General features: G+C 41.1%; 1 protein-coding gene across 3 annotated transcripts in view; it reads right to left on the bottom strand.

The window, feature by feature from the left end:
• The window catches only part of PRELID2 (PRELI domain containing 2), a 578,615-nt gene that overhangs the window by 536,629 nt on the left and 19,920 nt on the right, over window positions 1-22,066 (bottom strand). For all 3 annotated transcript variants that reach the window (XR_003511792.1, XM_027546087.1, XM_027546085.1), the window contains one exon: window positions 1,448-1,553. Coding sequence is in view for 2 of the 3 variants with exons in the window: in XM_027546087.1 (XP_027401888.1) it covers window positions 1,448-1,553 (106 nt within the window). In the remaining variant the exon portion in view is untranslated. The remainder of the gene's footprint in view (window positions 1-1,447; window positions 1,554-22,066) is intronic.

Here is a 22,066-nt window from a genome sequence, read left to right as displayed (position 1 = left end):
ACTAGCCATTAAGTCTGCCCCAAAAACAAAACTAGGTAACATATGCATCGGACCTGAGCAAACCCTGGAAATAAGTAATTATGTCCGTCATCATAATTAATAACAATAATAATGACAATTAAACAATTTTTAATATAATAAGGGCTTCCCTGGTGGCTCAGATGGCAGAGTCCACTTGCAATGCAGGAGACCCAGGTTCGATCCCTGGGTCGGGAAGATTCCCTGGAGGAGGGAATAACTACCCACCCCAATATCCTTGCCTGGAAAATTTCATGGAAAGAGGAGCCTGGTGGGCTAAATAATAATAAAACAATTCTAAACTATTTACACTTGCAGTAGGCATGTAAAGGTGCATGAGAAATGGACTTTCCTAGGCAAGAAAATAGGATATAGCAATCTTAGATGTAATGCTATACAAAACAGTTGAAAAACAGAATAGTTTGGGACTTCCCTGGTGGTCCACTGGTTAAGATTTTGCCTTCCAATGCAGGGGGTATGGGTTCAATCCCTGGCTGGGGAACTGAGATCCCACACGCAGCAGGGTGTGGCCAAAAATTAAAATATAATACATGAATACAACATTGTAAATGAACCAAAAAAATTAAAAACAGAATTGTTCTACTTAGAACAAGGTAACACAGGACCACAGAACTCCAGGGTGGCCTCTGAACACCATTCATGGACACCTAAGCTCCCACAGGTACAGGGGTTCAAAACCATAATAAAAGATAATCAGGAGCTCCAGAGGTACGTCTTCTTCATCCACAACATCAGGACAAGAATAACAGCTATTTCCAAAATTTGCGAGCATTAAGTGAATTAATGATTAAATATTCTTTTTAGTGAGTAGCACATGGGAAGTGAAGTGAAGTGAAGTCGCTTCAGTCCTGTCTGACTCTTTGCAACCCCGTGGACTGTAACCTACCAGGCTCCTCCGTCCATGGGATTCTCCAGGCAAGAATACTGGAGTGGGTTGACATTTCCTTCTCCAGGGGATCTTCCCAACCCAGGGATTGAACCCGGGTCTCCTGCCTTGCAGGCAGACGCTTTAACCTCTGAGCCACCAGGGAAGCCCAACACATGGGAAGCACCCCGTAAATATTAGGTATTATTGTCATTTTTACTAAACAGTTGTCATCATATTATATATACTGTAAACATAATTATTCACTTTGATTTATTTCTCTTCATTAGACTGTAAGTATTCCCATATTATTACATATTCTTCATTGGCCTATTTTTAATTTAATGAGACACAAATGGCACTTTGGTTTCACTTTGATTTGGATTCACGTAATAATTAGTGAGGGTAATTATCTTTGTATATATTTGTTTATTAACTATATTTTTTCTTGTTACGTCTGTTCAAGAATCTTGTTCAAGAATCCAATGGGAAACTCCATAATTTCTTAAAATTAATATTGATTAAGAGTGAAAGGACGCTTACCTTCTGGACACCCTGTCTTAAAAATGACCTAGCAAAAGACTCCAAAACGCAGTTGAGAAAACCAGCCCCTGTGATTGAAATCCTGCCTTTCTGAATGAACTCTGTCCTGCAAAAAACAAAAATATACACCCTTGGTGTCATTTCTATATTTGAATATTTAAATTACAGGGATTTCCAACAGCATAATTACCATTTATAATCAACACAAAATAATATCCATAGTAATTCAATAATTGCCTATTAGGACAAAAGATCTTCTTAAAAAGAGACTTCTAGTTTATATAACATAAGCAATGTATTATACTCAAATTAAAAACTATTCATTTCAAATCGCTAAGACAGTATATCTTTAAAGTCTTCACCATGCACAAAAAAACTGTCACTATGTGAGGTAATGGATGTGTTAACTAACCTTATTGTGATTATTTTGTAATATATACATATTTCAAATCATTACACCATACATCTTAAACTTACACAATATCACATTCCAATTGCATCTCAATAAAGCTCGAAAGAAGAGAAAATAAATGGGCACATTATTCTGGTTATAAAACCTACATAAAACACAAGTTTTATTTATACCTAACAAACATTTAATGATTAAAATGTGATAGGACAGTCAAAAAGCTTTAAGAATCTCTACTACAATAAATTTGACTGATTCTAAGTAAATATACTCTGGAATGCGAAGTCAAGTGGGCCTTAGGAAGCAATACTACAAACAAAGCTAGTGGAGGTGATGGAATTCCAGTTGAACTATTTCAAATCCTGAAAGATGATGCTGTGAAAGTGCTGCACTCAAAATGCCAGAAAATTTGGAAAACTCAGGAGTGTTTGCAGGACTGGAAAAGGTCAGTTTTCATTCAAATCCCAAAGAAAGGCAGTGCCAAAGAATGCTCAAACTACCACACAATTGGACTCACCTCACACGCTAACAAAGATGCTCAAAACTCTCCAAGCCAGGCTTCAACAGTACGTGAACCATGAACTTCCAGATGTTCAATCTGGATTTAGAAAAGGCAGAGGAACCAGAGATCAAATTGTCAACATCCGCTGGATCATGGAAAAAGCAACAGAGTTCCAGAAAAATATCCACCTCTGCTTTATTGACTATGCCAAAGCCTTTGACTGTGTGGATCACTACAAACTGTGGAAAATTCTGAAAGAGACGGGAATACCAGACCACCTGATCTGCCTCCTGAGAAATCTGTATGCAGGTCAAGAAGCAACAGTTAAAACTGGACATGGAAAAACAGACTGGTTCCAAACTGGGAAAGGAATACATCAAGGCTGTATATTGTCACCCTGTTTATTTAACTTATATGCAGAGTATATCATGCAAAATGCTGAGCTGGATGAAGCACAAGCTGGAATCAGGATTGCCAGGAAAAATATCAATAACCTCAGATATGCAAATGACACCACTCTTATGGCAGAAAGCAAAGAAGAACTAAAAAGACCCTTGATGAAAGTGAAAGAAGAGAGTGAAAAAGTTGGCTTAGAACTCAACATTCAAAAAACTAAGATCATGGCATCCAGTCCCATCACTTCACGGCAAACAGATGGGGAAACAATGGAAACAGTGACAGACTTTATTTTGGGGGGCTCTAAAATCACTGTAGATGGTGACTGCAGCCATGAAATTAAAAGACACTTGCTCCGTGGGAGAAAAGTTATGACCAACCTAGACAGCTTATTAAAAAGCAGAGACATTACTTTGCCAACAAAGGTCTGTCTAGTCAAGGCTATGGTTTTTCCAGTAGTCATGTATGGATGTGAGAGTTGGACCATAAAGAAAGCTGAGCTCCGAAGAATTGATGCTTTTGAACTGTGGTGTTGAAGAAGACTCTTGAGAGTCCCTTGGACTGCAAGGAGATCCAATCAGTCCATCCTAAAGGAAATCAGTCCTAAATATTCATTGGAATGACTGATGCTGAAGGTGAAACTTCAATACTTTGGCCACATGATGCAAAGAACTGACTCATTGGAAAAAACCCTGATGCTGGGAAAGATTGAAGGTGGGAGGAGAAAGGGATGACAGAGGATGAGATGGTTGGATGGCATCACCGACTCAATGGACGTGAGTTTGAGTAAACTCCAGGAGTTGGTGATGGACAGGGGAGGCCTGGCGTGCTGCAGTTCACGGGGTCACAAAGAATCGGACACAACTGAGTGACTGAACTGACTGAAGTAAATATATACATATATCCTCATCCCATGCTATAAAATATCTTGTTAAAATTAAGTCTGAGACAATTATCAGCTTGAGTAGATTACTTAGATTCTCTTAAGTCAGTTTCCTCCCCATATAAATTGGAAATAATTATAGCATCTTACTTTTACAACCAGTGCCAGAAATAAATAAACACATACATACAACAGGAACATGAACAGCTCCTGACACACAGTAAAGAACTTATTAAATGTTAGGCAGCCACCATTCCTAACGAGAGACAGACAGAAATAGGAAAGAAGCCTGGAATGACTTCTTTAATCTTTGATTAGAAAAGGAGGTGAGGGACTTCCCTGGAGGTCCAGCAGCTAACATTCTGTGCTCAAAGATCTCGTGTGTCACAACTAAGACCAGGCAGTCAAATAAATAAACAAAAATAAATATTAAAAAAAGTACTGCCCCTACTTTCTTATATCTCTAAGAAAAGGAAATGGGAGCCGCATCTCCCATAGGTGTACTTGGGAGTGTGTGTATATGTATATATGAACACATTCACTAAGAAACATATTAAGAAAATTATGAAATCAAAAAGCTGTGATTTGGGTATAGTAACTATTTTTACTATAACCCTTAATTTCGGAGAAGGCAATGGCAACCCACTCCAGTACTCTTGCCTGGAAAATCCCATGGACGGAGGAGCCTGGTAGGCTACAGTCCATGGGGTTGCTAAGAGTCGGATACAACTGAGCATCTTCACTTTCACTTTTCACTTTCATGCATTAGAGAAGGAAATGGCAACCCACTCCAGTGTTCTTGCCTGTAGAATCCAAGGGACGGGGGAGCCTGGTGGGCTGCCATCTATGGGGTTGCACAGAGTCAGACACGACTGAAGCGACTTAGCAGCAGCAGCAGCAGAAGCAGGATAACCCTTAATTAGATCTCTCTAAATCTCTAATAGCGGTAGCCTCCACATTTAGACGATGCAGACTAAAAGGAAACCTTCAGAATACTTCTCTCTCGCTCCCTCCCTCCCTCCATCTCTCCCTCCTCCTCTCTCTCACATACATACAACAGTTATCCTAGCCAATCTCACAAATATTCTAGGCAAAGTAGCTTCCACCTCTTAGATCTAAGCCTATTTAAAATGATTTGCCCATGTAAAACTATATCCTAGTGACATTAATCTTTCCTGTCTTTGTTCCAGATTAAGTCAGAGTAGAATTTTAGTGATTTTAATATTTAAAAATGAAAAGTTGAGCAGTCCTACACTCTAGGGAGAAATGTACTCTTCAGTCTGCAAGGAAAATGTAGGTGAGGGATTAATATAAGTCTCACTTACATCATATTCTAACCAATATTTCTTTCCACCACTTTTGGGAGAAGTAAATGCTCAGAAAAGCACTCTCAGGCTTACCCACATATCAGAGAATAACAGGGCAGTAAAGCAGGGTCATGCCCTTGCCATCAGTGAGATGAGAGTTTATCCTATTATATTTTAAGACTTTCATAGAAGGAACTGCTGTATTTTCTCTCAATAACTCATTGACAAAGCATATCAGGTATTTTCTTCTTAATACACGTAGCAAATCTAAATCCCTCATGCCAGGTAAGCCTTCATTTAAGTTCCAGCACAAAACACAGTAGCTTACACAACAACTTATGGTTTAATTTCAGCTCTTTAAAAAAAAAGAAAGAGAGAGAAAGGCAAGATGGATGGATGAGTATATGAACAGATAGACAAGTGGACAGAGCTAAAATATGAATAGACTCTCTGGGCATTAGAATTATAGGTCCTATGTATTTACTTTATTCTTTTTACTAATTTTCTGTAATAAAGATGTATTACTTGGCAATCACCAAAAATATTACTAATAAATCCTTAAGCATCATTTTCATATAAACAGTCGTCTTTAACAGGCTCTGTGCAGCCATGAACCATTTTCAGCATAGGGACATGCTAACTTCTGACTTAACTCCTTCATTTAAAGTCTCATTAAGTCACCTCTCAGCTTTCCTTTTCCCACACTACGTAACTCCAGTTCTTTGTGCTTTTTGTCCTATGACTTTCTCCTTGACCCCAAGCTTTAAGCATCTGATGTTTGACTCAAGAGATACGAAGATGATTCAAGTTTTCCTATGCCTGTCTCTACTCAGCCTAAAGGAATGACTGCATCCATTCACTATGTTATATACTCACGGTCACATGCACTCTTCAAAAAACTGTACAGTAAAACTGTGTATTATATATCAGACACAGTATTATCTTCTAAAGTTGTCACTCTTAATATGTTTTCTTTCTTTTACACATGAGGAAACGGTGGTAGAAGTTAAATAACTTGCCTGTGGTCATAGCCTGCCATCATGCAGACACATATATACGGGCTCAAAACCCTAGCCCTGCCCCTATCTCAGTGAAGAAGACAACCATCGTCCCAGGCTATGAGATTAGAAATCTCAGCAACAGGTTACATGGCTCTTTTTTCTAATCCATCCAAACATTCACTCAGTCCCCAGACTGTTTATTTTACTTCTCAAGTCCCTCAACAGTCCATGCCATTCTCTCTCTTGCTGCTGCTACTGCCTGGGTTTAGCACAGCACTGTCTCTTCAGGACCACAACTGCCTCCCAATGGGGTTCCTGCCTCCAGCATGGGCTCCCCATAATTCACACTGCCCCGTCAGCTTCCTAAGTACATCCTGACCTTGTCTCTGTCCACCAAGGCACAGAGAATAAATCTTGCTTAGTGGAGATGCACCCACACTGTTACATGAAGCTGTTGTTGGTTTTCACTGCTGTATACTGTTCTATTGTTTGAAAACACTCCAGATTATCTATCCACTCTCCCAAAGATGGACATACAATATGGAATCAGTTTGGAGTTTTGTAAAGGAAACATTTATAACATATCCAGTTACATATGTACACAAGTGTCTCTAGAGTGTCTTTGCTGTTATTGTTCAGTCGCTCAGTCATGTCTGACACTTTGTGACTCCATGGACTACAACATGCCAGGCTTCCCTGTCCTTCACCATCTCCTGGAGCTTACTCAAACTGATGTCCATTGAGCCAGTGATGACATTCAACCATCTCAGCCTTGGTCGTTCCTTTCTCCTCCTGCCTTCAAACTTTCCCAGCATAAGGGTCCTTTCCAATGAGTTGGCTCCTCACATCAGATGGCCAAAATATTGGAGCTTCAGCCTCAGTATCAGTCCTTCCAATCAATCCTTCCAGGACACCCGCTGACTCTGACTCCACTCTCCCCACAGGAAGCTGATGCACATCGCCTTCAACAACATGAACCCTTTTCCCATGAAACATCTGCGCCAGCTGTGGGCAGCCCTCCGGGAGCCGCTGGAGGCCGAGCTGAACAAACTAGAGCAGCTCAAGGCCGAGCACCTGGAAACCTGGGCAGCCCAGGGCAGGGTCTGATTTTGTTTAGGATTGACTGGTTTGATCTCCTTGCAGTCCAAGGAACTGTCAGGAGTCTCCTCCAACACCACAGTTGGAAAGTATCAATTCTCCGGTACTCAGCCTTCTTTATGATCCACCTCTCACATCCATACATGACTACTATAAAAACCATAGTTTTGACTATATGGATCTTTGTCAGCAAAGTAATTTCTCTGCTTTTTAATATGTTGTCTAGGTTTGTCATAGCTTTTCTTCCAAGGAGTAAGTGTCTTTTAATTTCATGGCTGCAATCACTGTCCACAATGATGTTGGAGCCCAAGAAAATAAAGTCTGTCACTATTTCCATTGTTTTCCCATCTATTTGCCTAGTGGTCAAATATCTGGGTCACCGGACATGCACAGTTTCAACTTAAAAAAAAAAATGCCACGGTTTTCTAAATGGCTGGACTGGGTTGGTCAAAAAGTCCGTTCAGGGTTTTCTGCATGATGATATGGCAAAATCCAAATGAACTTTTCGGCCAACCCAATATCTAATATATATTTTTTCTTTACTGTATCATTTCCAATTGCAATGACTAGCACATGGTAGGAAATCAATAATGCATTAGGAACAGAAGAATGGAGAGGAGGAGGGAGGGTAAGGAAGAAGTAGGGAAGAAGCAAAAGAAGGAGAAATTTATAGTACATCTCAATACTTTGGTCAGGGAGATTGAACCAAATGTCTCAGGAGCTCACTTGTAGTTGTCAGTAGGAGGTAGCCTTTACCTGACTAAGAGATAAGCTGCTGTTATTGCTGCTGCTGTCATTGCTGCTGCTGTCGTTTCAGTCGTGTCCGACTCTGTGCAACCCCATAGATGGCAGCCCACCAGGCTCCCCCGTCCCTGGGACTCTCCAGGCAAGAACACTGGAGTGGGTTGCCATTTCCTTCTCCAATGCATGAAAGTGAAAGTGAAGTCGCTCAGTCATGTCCAACTCTTAGCAACCCCATGGACTGCAGCCTACGAGGCTCTTCCACCCATGGGATTTTCCAGGCAAGAGTACTGGAGTGGGGTGCCACTGCTTTCTCCAAGAGATAAGCTAGCCCAATATCTGGAAACTTGTTTAAAAAGGAGGCTCACTCATTCATAGGACAAACATATGCTACGCTAAGTCACTTCAGTCGCATCCAACTCTGTGCGACCCCATAGACAGCAGCCCACCAGACTCTGCCATCCCTGGGATTTTCCCAGCAAGAGTACTGGAGTGGGTTGCCACCTATAACTGAGTGGTAAAGAAGCCGCCTGCTAATGTAGGCGACACGGTTGGATCCCTGGGTCTGGAAGACACACTAGAGAAGGAAATGGCAACCCACTCCAGTATTCTTGCCTGGAGAATTCCATGGACAGAGGACCCTGGTCCATGGGGTCATAAGGACTCAAACACGACTTAAGAAACTGAGCACACAAGAACCTGAGTCCCATCTTCATCTATCACTTTGTCCACAGGCAAACAGAATTCTACACAGAACACACTGGAATCATAACAGAGAGCACACAGCTCAAAGGCTGGAACTCCTCTGACAGTTTATACCATCAGTCTCGGAGGTGGGCGTCATGTAAAAATGTGGTTCCTTCTGAACTGGAGAAAATGAAATAGTTCAGAGGAAATATGGATCAGGAATTAATCCCCAGGGTGTGCAGCCACCAGCAAGGAATCCATAAAATGGCTGTTTCCAGGAAAGCAAAAGCTCGTAATGAGATCCTGTCCCTGAGTTACTGACTGGCTGGGTATGGCAAATCTGGCCTAATTGTTTTCACAATGGGAATTTAATTGAAGTGTCTTTGATGAGAAAAAAAAAGGTTCCATGGATACGCTTGAGATGACATCTCAGTTCTAACTGAGATGTTTTTGACATTCTGTAACCAACACAGAGGGGTGGCCCAAGGGACAAGCAGAGTCTGAGGGTCAGATTGCCTGCCCATGCCCTCCTAACCCCCTGGGCCTGACATTGCTGCAGAGACTGTCCTGCACTCCACCACACCAGGACACATGGTCCCCCCAAAGACTTACCAAATCCACCAACAAAATCGTGCTTCCTCAGGGCCCCAATTCAAATTACAGGGTTCTCAATAAGCACTAAGCAGTTTTTAACCTTACCACAAACCCACATAATGTTATACAGATTGCTTATATTTTATATTTTTATGTGTATTAAATATATATATACATGTATATTTATACAGGACATGGATAAGGCATGTGGCCCCTGCAGTCAGATGGCTTGGACTCATATCTGCTCTCTAACACAGAATGGGACTTGTCCACGTAGGTAAGTTCCTGAAGCCCCGTCTCCTCTGTAAAATGGGGTTAATCATATCTACTCAAAGGTTGTTCCAAAGGTGAATAAGATAATATGTAAGGTAATCTCAAGGTAATATGGTAAACATTCAATACAAGTTAGTTAATCACACTAACACTGGTAGTAATAATGCTATTAAACTGCTACCATATTTGCAGAAAGAGGGGCACAGTGTCTTAGAAAGTAAATGCCCACAGAAGAAATCCAGCTCCAGTAAACTCCAAAGTATTTCCAGTCCATCAGCATCTAGGTGGCACTCAATCCTCATAAACCACCTGGCAGGGAGTCCCTCCCTCCCCGTGCTGGCATTCAAGGCCCTCGGAGCTCCAGACCCTCCATCTTTCCAGCCTTTCCTCCCATGCTGCTGCTGCTGCTGAGTCACTTCATTCATGTCCAGCTCTGTGTGACGCTACGGACTGTAGCCCACCAGGCTCCTCTATCCATGGAATTCTCCTGGCAAGAATGCTGGAGTGGATTGCCATGCCCTCCTCCAGGGGATCTTCTCAACTCAGGGATCAACCTGAGTCTTCTGCATTACAGTCAGACTCTTCATCACTGAGCCACAGGGAAGCCCTCCCATGCTGCTATCGCATATCAAATGCCAGCCCAGCAGCCACAGAGACCAAACAGTCTGCTGGCCTCTATAACCACCACTCCTAAAGTCCTTCCCCCTGAGCTGCTCTCTTTTAACCTATTCTAGGAACCAATGGGTTGCTATCTAAGTGATTAGCCATGAGCAGCAGCAGGGAGTAAGTAACAGTGGATCTCAGGAGCAGGAGCGGGTATATATTACAGGGCAGGGTGGCTCAGCCTCTTAAAATACAGCATTAATTTTCACAATCTGTCTTATTAATAGCCTGCTGTGGAGAAGCACTGTATTAATACAGTGCTTCAATACACATCTTTCAATTCTCACCATCTATCTTAGGACATAGATAATATTCACCCCATTTTACAGACGAAAACACTGAGGCTTAGAGAGGCAAACTGGCTAAGGTCACACAAAAGTAAACACATGACCACTTTTTGAATCCACACAGTTAACATCTGTTCCCACATCCCTTCCCACAACCGTGTGACCTAGGAAGGTGCCTATTCAGTGCAAGTTCACTGGCATCCTGAGTGATAGGCAAAGCTTGACAATATACAAGTTTGTGGACTGGTCTAACTGGAGGCTTGTCTTGGTATACTGGGCCCACCATTGCGTGCATCCCATTCAGGCCGGCTTCAAGGATGTGTGCTCTACAGGGCGGCACAGTCCTCCACCATCAGAAGGGCTACACATTCCGCTGAATGCGCCACTGTCACTGTTTCAAAGTTCCTAACTCTTTTTTAACAGGGGACTCTGCCTTTTCATTTTGCACTGGCTCCTGCAAATTATGTAACTGTTCCTGATCCCATTTCAAATGTTGGTCTGTACAGCCCTGCCAAGTCCCTGGGAAGTTTTCTGAGATGCTTAGGCATACATACTTTAGTTTAGCAATACCTAATAAAAGCCTCAAACATGTGTAAACCTTTGGACCCATAATATCTACCTCTAACAATGGGCTTTGAGCAAAAAAAACCTTAGATGAGGGTATAGAACAGCCTACAAAGATTCTCATCACATGACTATCTATAAGAGCAAATAATGCAATTCCCAATAATTAAGCACATTAGAATAATTTTATCCAATAAACAAACTGAACAGCCATTTTAAAAAATCATTTTAAAGTGACACATTTAATAAGGAAAGACAGTCCCAAAGGTAATGTTAAATTAATGTAAAAGTCAGAATACCATGTACAGCATGTTACATGTCTGTAAAAATGATTTGTTCTGCAGAATAAGTAAATCAATTATAGCAACTACAGTATTCTCCTACCACAGAATGCTCCAGAGTAACGGGAAAAGAACAAACTGCTGATCCCTTAAGTCTACCAGGTGGACTGTCAGCAGGTTCCTGGCTACAGCCCCAAAAGACCTTTAGGTTGTTCTGCATGGCATCAATTCTTGGTTGATATTAATAAAACACTGTAATTTTTAACACCCAAACTTTTTATTTACTAGAGAAGAGTGGAGGAAGGGAAAGGAAGAAAGGAAGGAAGAGAAAGGAAGGGAAAGGAAGGAAAGGGATAAAGATAAAAAGAAGAGAAAGAGATGAAGGAAGGGAGAGGGAGGGAGGGAGGAGGAAGGAAATTAAACCAGCATCTCTGTTCCGTAAGAGATTCCAGAGGAGTTCATTCAAATTTCGCTAAACTTTTCAACAGGGTGTTTCTGCCAAAAAGTGTTTACTGTCTGCTGGAGAGCCAGATAATCAACTGGCCCTGCTTTATAAGATTAACAGGAACTATGCAGAAAACAGAGTTGCAAAAGGAGCGCCAGCTGTATGTCTGCTTTCCACTGGAACCACAGGACACTGATGAGTTATTATGGGTTCTTAAATCTAGAGGCTCCACAGACTTACCTGGAAAACGTTAAATATATTAATTCCCAGGAGCCAGCCCAGGCCAACAAAACAAGAATCACAGCAACGAATCCACATGTTTAAACACCCCTCAATGCTGCACTAATATACAACACAAAACCAAAGGGCAAAGGAGGAGGGGAGGAAAAATAATCAATAGACATTCACTAAGATATTTCAAAGCCCTTACTTGTAAATGGCACAGAACGCTCTCCTGGCTAAACACCATTGTTCCAGTTCAGTCATCACCACCATTTTCAATAAAACAGCTTACTGCACTTGTCAAAGTTAGTACCTTTAAGGCACCACACCACTCTGAAAACAGCATTTATTCACCATTACAACCTACATTATCTAGTGCTTTATACTCTCCAAGTGTAGAGCATTCCCATTTATTATCTTATTAAATCTCCACACAGCTCTTGCGAGGGCATCCCTGGTGGCTCAGCTGGTAAAGAATCGCCTTCAATGCAGGAGACCTGGGTTTGATCCTTGGGTTGGGAAGATCCCCTGGAGAAGGGAAAGGCTACCCACTCCAGTATTCTGGCCTGGAGAATTCCATGGACTGTATAGTCTCCATGGGGTGGCAAAGAGTTGGACATGACTGAGCGACTTTGACTCACTCTTGTGAGGGAGCTCAGGCCAGCTTGAGCCCTCTTTCTGGAGTCCATCAGCAAGTAAATGACTAAGCAGGAAAAAGCCGAAGAGAAGTATTCTGTATTACCGGGTTCAAGATTCCCTCTACACCGAACTTCCCAACAAATCCTTTCAGGCTTCCCTGATCTGCACATGTCCCTCCTGCCAGCACCCTCTTTACTCCTCCTTATGTCCCCTTTTCAGCTCATAAGAAGGATTAGCTGGCACTCATTCAAAAAATGGCCACAGAGCCGTCTCTGTGAGCCCTGCACTGTGCCAGAGGTGGGGGTTCAGCAGGATGGGAAAGCAGAGAAGACCCTGATTATATGGATAACAATTGTATCTATTGCAGGGGATTCTTACTGAGTGAAAAATAAGGCTCCTGCCCAGATGCTATATTTACAGAAAAGGCCTTGGTTTTTCATGTTCAATAACTAGCAGCTCATTCTGCTAATTGTCTCATCGCTCATTGATACATGGGAAATTAAGGTCAATAGAATCAGAGGCATCTTGTTTGGGGGCATGAATACAGTGGGGTTTTTTGTTTTATTGTTTATTAGGTAACAATACCCTCAAGCCCTTTATCATCACCATCAAGGCTTAGAAATAATTCCTAAGTAAAGTTGACAAAATCAGAATATTTTAATATATTTCAGTGAAAACAAGCTTGGAGGTCAACTAAAAAGGCCACTGTCAAACAAACACAAGGAAGTTACCTGTCAAATTTTCTCCTGGGGGAAAAAATACATCAGAATAGGGAAAAAATCGATACACAACAAGAAATGCCCAACAATTAGTCCCTAGAAACATGCAAATTAATTATACTATTTGTCAATCACCAAATGAATACTTGAGACTTGGGATGTTTTAATCCAGAAACTTAAAAAGTAAAAATGTTACATACCTTATTTAACAGCATGAAAAGTAATTTCAATAGTAACAAAAACTAATTGAACTAAGAACAGCTACTCATCTCAGTCAATTAATCTGTGTTTAAAGTTTTGATTTGGGCTTTTTTGTTTCTTTTACTATATTCCAGGACGGACATTTTGGATATTTTATAAATGGCGAGTCAACATAACCAATGTTATTAACACACATGGTACTAGGCTGAAATCTCCGTATCTCAAAAATAAGGTTTGCAAGCATCAGTGGACAAGCCAAAGTTCTTAGACATGGACAGGTGAAGACATGGGCCATCACGATGCTTGATGCTGAGTATGGGATTATGGTCTTGTCACTCAAAAGCAAAAGAAACGCAGCTCTGTACTATCACAAACAGCATGAGTCTCCACTGACAGCGATAAAACTTAAATTCTGCTTCACGATAACAGGAACTTTTTATTTACCACCCAACACACACCGTTATGCTGAAAGGGCAAAGCCCAAGAAAATAGTTTTACAAGATGATTCTTTTAGAATTACATTACTTGGATAAAGTAAATGTTATTAAAACCAAATCTTCTGCATATCAATTACATTTCTACATGGTACAATAAAAATCTGTTAATAGTAAGAACCAGAAACTGACAGAAGTACATTTTAAAGTCTAGAAGCAAACACAAATTAGCAAGAAATTAATAAGTTTATCCTGGAATGGAAGGTTTCGGAGGGCAGAAACCATGACTTTTCATTCTGAAAAATCATACAGAGTGAAGTAAGTCAGAAAGAGAAAACCAAATACTGTATATTAAAGCATATATGTGGAATCTAGAAAAATGGTACAGTACGGACACCAAGGAGGTGAAAGAAGAGGTGGAGTGAATTGCGATTGAATCAGATACACTACCATGTATAAAGCAGCTAACTAATGAGAACCTACCGTATAGCACAGGGAATGCTACTCAGTGCTCTGTGGTCTTCTAAAAGGGACGGAAATACAAAACAGAGGGGTAAATGTGTATGTACAGCTGATTCACTTTCCTGTACAGCAGAAACTATACCGCACTGCAAAGCAATTATACGCCAATAAAATTTTAAGTTAAAAAAAATCTAAAACAAAACACTCCATTCTCCACTTCCAAGAGTAAATAAATGCCTGTGCCTGCTTGTTAGGTCACTTCAGTCATGTCCAACTCTTTTGCAACCCCATGGACTACATAGTCCACCAGGATCTTCTGTCCATGGCATTCTCCAGGTAAGAATACTACAGTGGGCAGCCACGCCCTCCTCCATGGGATCGTCCCAACCCAGGTGTCAAACTCATGTCTCTCATGTCTCCTACATTGGCAGGTGGGTTCTTTACCACTAGTGCCACCTGGGAAGCCAGTAAATGGCTGTATCCTACTCTATATAATAAAGTACATTCCCACAAAAGTTGACTTTTAATTTTTTTATCTTGGGTGGATTCATTTTTCTATTCTCTGATGTGGCCCAAGTGTCACAAGCTGTGCAGTGCATTGCCCCCAGCATCTCTGACTTTGAAAATCCAGGCAGTTCTTAGAGCACCATGCAGCCTTGGATCTACAGCAGGTGGGGTCACAGCATAAGCCAAGAAGAGAACCCAAAATCCAGGGCAATTCAGTCGGAGTCAAACGCCTATGGGCTTCTCAGGTGGCTCAGTGGATAAAGAATCTGCCGGCGATGCAGGCGACGCAGAAGACACAGGTTTGATCCCTGGCTCGGGAAGATCCCCTGGAGGAGGGCATGGCAACTTACTCTAGTATTCTTGCCTGGAGAATCCCACGGGCAGAGGAACCTGGCGGGCTGCCATCCACAGGATCGCAAAGAGTTGGACATGAGTGAAGTGACAGAGCATGCACACACACGTACAAACGCCCACACTGACCCCTGCATGTCATGCTCTTCAGTGCTTCAATCTCACGCTGGAGCTAAAAGAGAAGGGTTCCTGCTCCCATGACTCTCGAATTGAGGGACTTATAGCCCCAGAGATGGTGAGCCTGCAGAATGTAAAATCACATGAAATACTTCCCCGAAACATAATGGGAAACAACCATAATGTTTCAACATTAAAACAGTACACGCTCAGGATTAGAATCAAAAGTTACATGAATTTTTAAGAAGATGAGGATAATAGCAGCAATAAAAGTCATGATGCTGAGCACTAATATTTATTGACCATTATTGGCAGGCACGGGTTTCCCTGGTGTCTCAGAGGGTAAAGAATCAGCTTGCAATGCAGGAGATACACATTGAATCCCTGGGTCAGGAAGATCCCCTGGAGGAGGAAATGGTAACCCACTCCAGGATTATTGCCCGGGAGGAACTTTCCTGGTGGTCCAGTGGTAAAGAATCTGCCTTCAATGTAGGGGATGCAGGTTCCATCCCTGATCAGAGAACTAAGATCCCACATGCTGTGGGGCTACTGAGCATGTGCTCTGGAGTCCTCATGCCAGAACGAAGACCCACTCTAGTATTCTTGCCTGAAAAATCTCTCAGACAGAAGAGCCCAGAGGGCTACAGTCCATGGGGTCACAAAGAGTCAGACATGACTTAGCAAGTAACACTTTCACTTTCACTTCACTTTCATAGGCAAGCACTGCTCTAAGCTCCCTGTGTGTATAATCACATTTGATCCTCACAGCAGCCCTCTGAGATAAGGATATTATCCCCAACATACAGATGAAGAAACTGAGGCTTAGAGCAGTGAAGTACATTTTGCAAGGACATATATTTTGTTTCCAAGGTTGTTTCTAACCCCAGAATCTAGTCATTTACTGTGACACAGGACAGGAAAGACCTTGCACAGGCCTGGAGGAGCCAGGCTGGTTGTGCAATGAAGCAGAGCTATGATACAAACAAAGGAGCCAGGTATGGAAAGACGAGAGACTGTGAGGGTGCCTTAGGGCTTGCTTTCCAGCTCTGGTTCCTGTCTCTTGGGAGGCCTGATGACTGGTACAGAGCTACCTCTGTATTCACTTACTGAAGTAAGTTTCCATCACTTCCCAAAGCATAACGGAGACAGTGGGTGCCATGTTGAAGAGGAAATGTGAAGAGGAAAAAAGGTGTGCAGTGGTCTTTCTTACTACACTCCAGTGGTGTGTACGCAGGCACCCCTCCATCTTCTACGCAGCTCGTGTGTTTCAGAGGGAAGAGGACACCCCCTCCCCAACACCCACACTGCAGCTCCAGGGGCAGATGCTGACTGGTGAGGGCCAGTCAGCCCGTATCAGCCTCTGACCACCCTCATTGGTACAGGAAGGAGCGGGTGATTGAGGCTCACTCAGAGACTCAGAGAAAGGCCCTTTTTCCCACGGCTGGGATGGGTTCTCTTGCGCTCACAGGTCTCTTTCCCTCACTTAAATGAGGACAAATGTACGCCCGTGGAGGATTCATGTTGATGTGTGGCAGAACCAATACAATATTGTAAAGTAAAAAAATAATAATAATAAAATAAATTTAAAAAAATAAAAATTAAGACATGAGTCAGAAGCACCCACAAAAAAAAAAAAATGAGGACAAATAAGTGTGCTACTCTAGTTGCTCCTGACAGCTAAGAGCTAACCCACCTTGGAAAAAAATTAGATATACAGGGAAAGGTGGAGCCCAAAGAACAGCAACTACAAAACTGCAGCCCACCTGGTTACGAGATAACAGAGCTCCTTACTGAGAGAAAGGGTAGTGTCATTGCCAGCAGCATAAATTCGAGAGCCAAATCGCCTGGATTTGAAGCTGATTCTGACACTTACTGGTCATGTTAGCTAGTATAAGTTACTTAACTTCTCTAAGCCTCAGGTTGTAAAGGGGGATAAGAACAGTTCTAACCTCATGGAGTTTCTCTGAGGATTAAGTGAATTTACATATATAAATTCATAAATACGTACATACATCAAGCACTTAAAACAGTGGCTGGCATATAACGAACGTATATAAATGATGGCTGGGTAAGTCAGGGTGTCTGTAATTTACTGTGGAAGGCAGCCTGATTAGAAGAGGGGACAGAATAAGTAGAGAGTAAGTATAAGAGGACATCTCTGAGGCACGCAGTACTAAGCTGAACTCTGGAAAAACTGAGATAAATGCAAAATATCACATCACTCCAGGCTCTGGAAAGGATGCTAATTCCATTCCATAAAAACTGCAGGAAGAAAATGTCTTACAAAGTTAACAAAGGAAGAAAGCATATTAGAAATACCCAGTTGTGTGATACACAGACACGGAAAGACCGACGGAGCTCTGCCCTAAAAGATGCCACAACTGCAGAGACATCAGCAGGAGGCCAAAACTGGATTTATGTAGAGAGACGCGGAGCAAGGCTTAGCCAGAGTCTACGGGAGACTCACTGTGGGCCGTCTCTGAATTGAGCCGACAGGCCATGCACAGGACAGAATGACATCTGGTTTCCCATCACACGCCCACACCTGCTACCTAACACACAGCTTGAAGGCCTAATTTTAGACTCAGCAGCCGTGACAGCCTCTTTTTTTTCTTTATAAAAGGACTGTCCACATTTCATCCTCTGGACGCACTGACTAGTCACTACTCACACTCTCTGCCAAGGAGGGGAATGGAAGTAATACTGGGTCCTTCTTTCTTTAATGTCCCTCCCCACGCCCTGCCAAGATTATCCAGTCATTCAGAATGTCTGCCTAAAACACCATTCTAAATCCACATCAAGACCTAAGAAAACTTAAGTTTCCCAGAGCCTGGATCACAGCTGTCATCACACCATTCCCTGCTCAGAAACCTTTGTGTGACCACTTGTTGCCAAAGGAACAAAACCCATTCTCCATAACCTGGAACCTAAAGCAAGCTACAGTTTGAGATTAAGTCCATCCTTTTATAATTGTCCATATTCCTGCCTCACCACTTGGGGTCATATCTTACCTCAGTGACTTAGTGATGCTATCACTTTGGGTAAGTTATTTAACCTGAGCTTCAAAACACTACAGGCGAAGGATCTAGCTCTGACCTTGACATAGTAAGAGTCAGTAAATTCTGGCTGCTGTGCAGTAACCAAAAAGAGAGTGTTCTGCAGAGGACAAGAACATAAAAAAACAAAGAAAGGAGAAAGTGTAGTTGGCCAAAGCTTTTTTAGAGAGGAATCTGATAATATGTATCAAAATACAAAATGTATATAACCTTTGACCCAGAAATCCCACTTGCTCCATCTACTCTAAAAGGTCATTGAATAACTGAGGAAACATGTAACTACAATGAATTCATCAGGGCTTCCTAGATGGCTCAGTGGTTAAAAAAAAAAAAATCTGCCTGCAATGCAGAAGATGCAGGAGACTCAACTCGGGTTCAATCCCTGCATCAGGAAGATCCCCTGGAGGAGGAAATGGTAACTAATTCCAGTATTCTTGCCTGGAAATGCCACAGACAGAGAAGCCTGGCAGGCTACAGTCCATAAGGTTGCAGAGAGTTGGACAAGACTTATCAAGTAAACAACAACAAAGTAATTTTATCACACCACTGCTTATAATAGCAAAAAATTCAGAAACAATCTAAATGCCAATTAGGATTGGACAAAGAAAATTATGCAAATAGGCACAACTGTTAGATGATGAAAACTGCTTCTTTTTCTCTTGAATTGCTTAGTGTTTTTTACAAGATGCATGTATCATTTTTTTTCCAGAATCAGACTATTAAAAAAAAAATTTTTTTTTTAAACACACAAAGGAAAAAGGTCCTGAAGGATGTTCTCCCTGGATTATCTGGGCCAATTTTCATTTTATGAAGAATTGATGAAGCTTTAGTAAAAATTTTCAGACTCAGTAGCCCAGAGAGCTGATAAAATGAGGCTGAAATGAGATACTAATATATGAAATGAAAGACTTCTGTATTTTTTACATAAAATCAGCCAACTCTGTCCTTTTACTACTTCTACCAAAAAAAAAAAAAGTGAGGGAGCTCTATTCTTTATCTATAATTTTTATAGTTTGTCCCAAACATCTATGACTTTGGTCAAGTTCTTGGCATGAGGGAGACTGACAGGAAGAAAGAAAAAACCTAGTGGGTGGTTCAGAGTAAACCCACCTGAGATGCTAATAAGACTTGGCATTCATAATCAGTGTGCTGCTGGAGCATTCTAGAATTGTCACTATAGGACCAAAATTATGGGGAGCAGAAATGATGTGCACAAGTGCTGGGGTTTCATATGGATCTTAGACTTCTGTTTTTTAGTTATTTGGGTTTGAGGCTTTATTTGCCTTAAAATGATAGGTGAATAAAAAGTTCAAACCATACAGAATAGCAAAACACACAGTAAATTATCCTCTGAAATCAGTTCACAGCAATAATCACTATTAACATTTGGTGCTTGTTATAGTTTGTTTTTGTTTGTAAACCTACCTCAAAGGAATTAATCATTTCTCACCCGTTATACTGGCAAAAAATAAAAAAGTATGTTAAGTCCTGGCAATGTTATAGGAAATGAGCTTTCATGTTGATGTGAGTGTAAATTAACACATTAACATACTGGTCATAGGAACTTCCCCTGTGGTCCAGTATTAAGAACCCACTTTGCAATGCAGGAGATGCAGGTTCAAACCCTGGTCAAGGAACTAAGACTCCACATGCCACAGGGAAACTAAGCCTGTGTCACAACTAGAGTCCTCACAACTCAACAAAGATTCTGCAACCAAGACCCAGCTCAGCCAAATAAATATTTTTTAAAAACCATATTGGTGACAGAATCTACATAAACCTAAAATATGCATACCCTGAGAACCTGTCACATAACTTTCTTTTATTGAGGAATAATTCATATACCATAATGTACCCCTTTAAGGTATATAGTTCAGTGGTTTTAGTATACTCAAGAGTTATGCAACCATCAACACTAGTTCCAGAATATTTTTATCATCCCCCCAAAAAATTCCATCTCCTGTCCTTCTTGCCTATGGCAAACACTAAATCTACTTTCTGTCCCTATGAATCTGCCTGTTGTGGACATTTAAAATAAACTGACTCAAATAATATATGGCCTTTTGTAACTGGCTTCTTTCACTGAAAATAGTGTGTTTAAACTTTATCCATGTAACATGAATCCTTACCCCATTTCTTTTTATGGCTGAATAATATTCCATCGTATGGATATACCATTTTTTGTTCTATATTCATCAGATGGTGGACGTTTGACTTGTTTCTATATTCTGCCTATTAGGAATAATGGTGCTATGAACATTCCTGCAAATCTTTGTGGACAATACAGTGTAGAACTGCTGGGTCAAGTGATAACTCTGTTTAACTATTTGAGGCACTGAAAAACCATCTTCCACCGCAGCTACACCACTGACATTTCTTTCAGCAGTGTGTGCGGCTTCCAGTTCCTCTACATCCTTTCCAGCACTCGCTATTGTGTCTTTTTTATTACAGCCATCGTAGTAGGCTCAAAATGGTATCTCATTGTGGTTTTAACTTCCATTTTCCTAAATACTAAAGATGCTGAATATCTTTTCAAATGCTTATTGGCCAACTGTATACCTTTTCGGATAAATATCTACTCAAATGTCTTAGCCATTTTTTAAGTGGGTTGTCTTTTTATTACTGAGTTATAATAGTCCTTTATATATTCTGGATACAAACTGAACTGAAACCCTTATCAGATTTTGCAAATACTTTCTCCCATTCTCTGGACTGTCTTTTCACCTTCTTGGTGTCCTTTGAAGCAGAAAAGTTTCAATTTTGATGAAGTCAAATTTACCTTTTTTTTTTTTCTTTTGCTGCTCAGGCTTTTGGTGGCATACTAAAAAATGATTGCCTAATTCAAGATCACAAAGATTTACCCCTATTTTTTTTTCCTAAGAGTTTTATAGTTTTCACTATTTGATTTAGATCTTGGATCCATTTTGAGTTAATTTTGTATTTGACATGAGGTAGAGGTCCATCTTTATTCTTTTGAAGGTGGATATCCAGTTGTGCAAGAATACTCTGTCCCCATTGAATTATCCTGGCATATAGCTCTTTAAAGGCAATGGCACCCCACTCCAGTACTCTTGCCTGGAAAATCCCATGGACAGAGGAGCCTGGTAGCCTGCAGTCCATGGGGTCGCTAAGAGTTGGACATGACTGAGCGACTTCCCTTTCACTTTTCACTTTCATGCATTGGAGAAGGAAATGGCAACCCACTCCAGTGTTCTTGCCTGGAGAATCCCAGGGACTGGGGAGCCTGGTGGGCTGCCGCCTATGGGGTCGCACAGAGTCGGACACAACTGAAGTGACTTAGCAGCATAGCTCTTTAAAATCTACCTGAAGCTTGACTATGACAGTGGTTACACAACTGTATATGTGTGTGTTTGCCAAAACTCAATGAACTGTATGCTAAGAACTTCACTATTTGTAAATAATAACTCAATAAACCTGACAATTAAAAATTCTCCTTTAACATAATACTGTATCAACTATATTTCAATAAAGAAATCAATTTTCCTTCAGAGAAACATTCACATATAGCATATTCAAGGATCATACACTTCACAAATATTATAGTACTGTTTATAATAAAGAGCAGTACTGCTTATAATCAAGAGTAATTAGAAATCATCTGAACATCTGTCAAAAAGGAAAAAAGCTAAAGAGAATATAGTATAATGATAGGATTGAACATCATGCAACAGTTTAAAGGAAAAATCTAGATTTTACAGACATCAAATGGATAAGGCTTAGAAACATTCTACAAAATGAAAAAGATAAGTACACAATGAT

This window comes from Bos indicus x Bos taurus, chromosome 7 (genome assembly GCF_003369695.1).
Source record: "Bos indicus x Bos taurus breed Angus x Brahman F1 hybrid chromosome 7, Bos_hybrid_MaternalHap_v2.0, whole genome shotgun sequence".
Taxonomy (NCBI): domain Eukaryota; kingdom Metazoa; phylum Chordata; class Mammalia; order Artiodactyla; family Bovidae; genus Bos; species Bos indicus x Bos taurus.
This window is presented reverse-complemented; position numbering and strand designations above follow the sequence as displayed.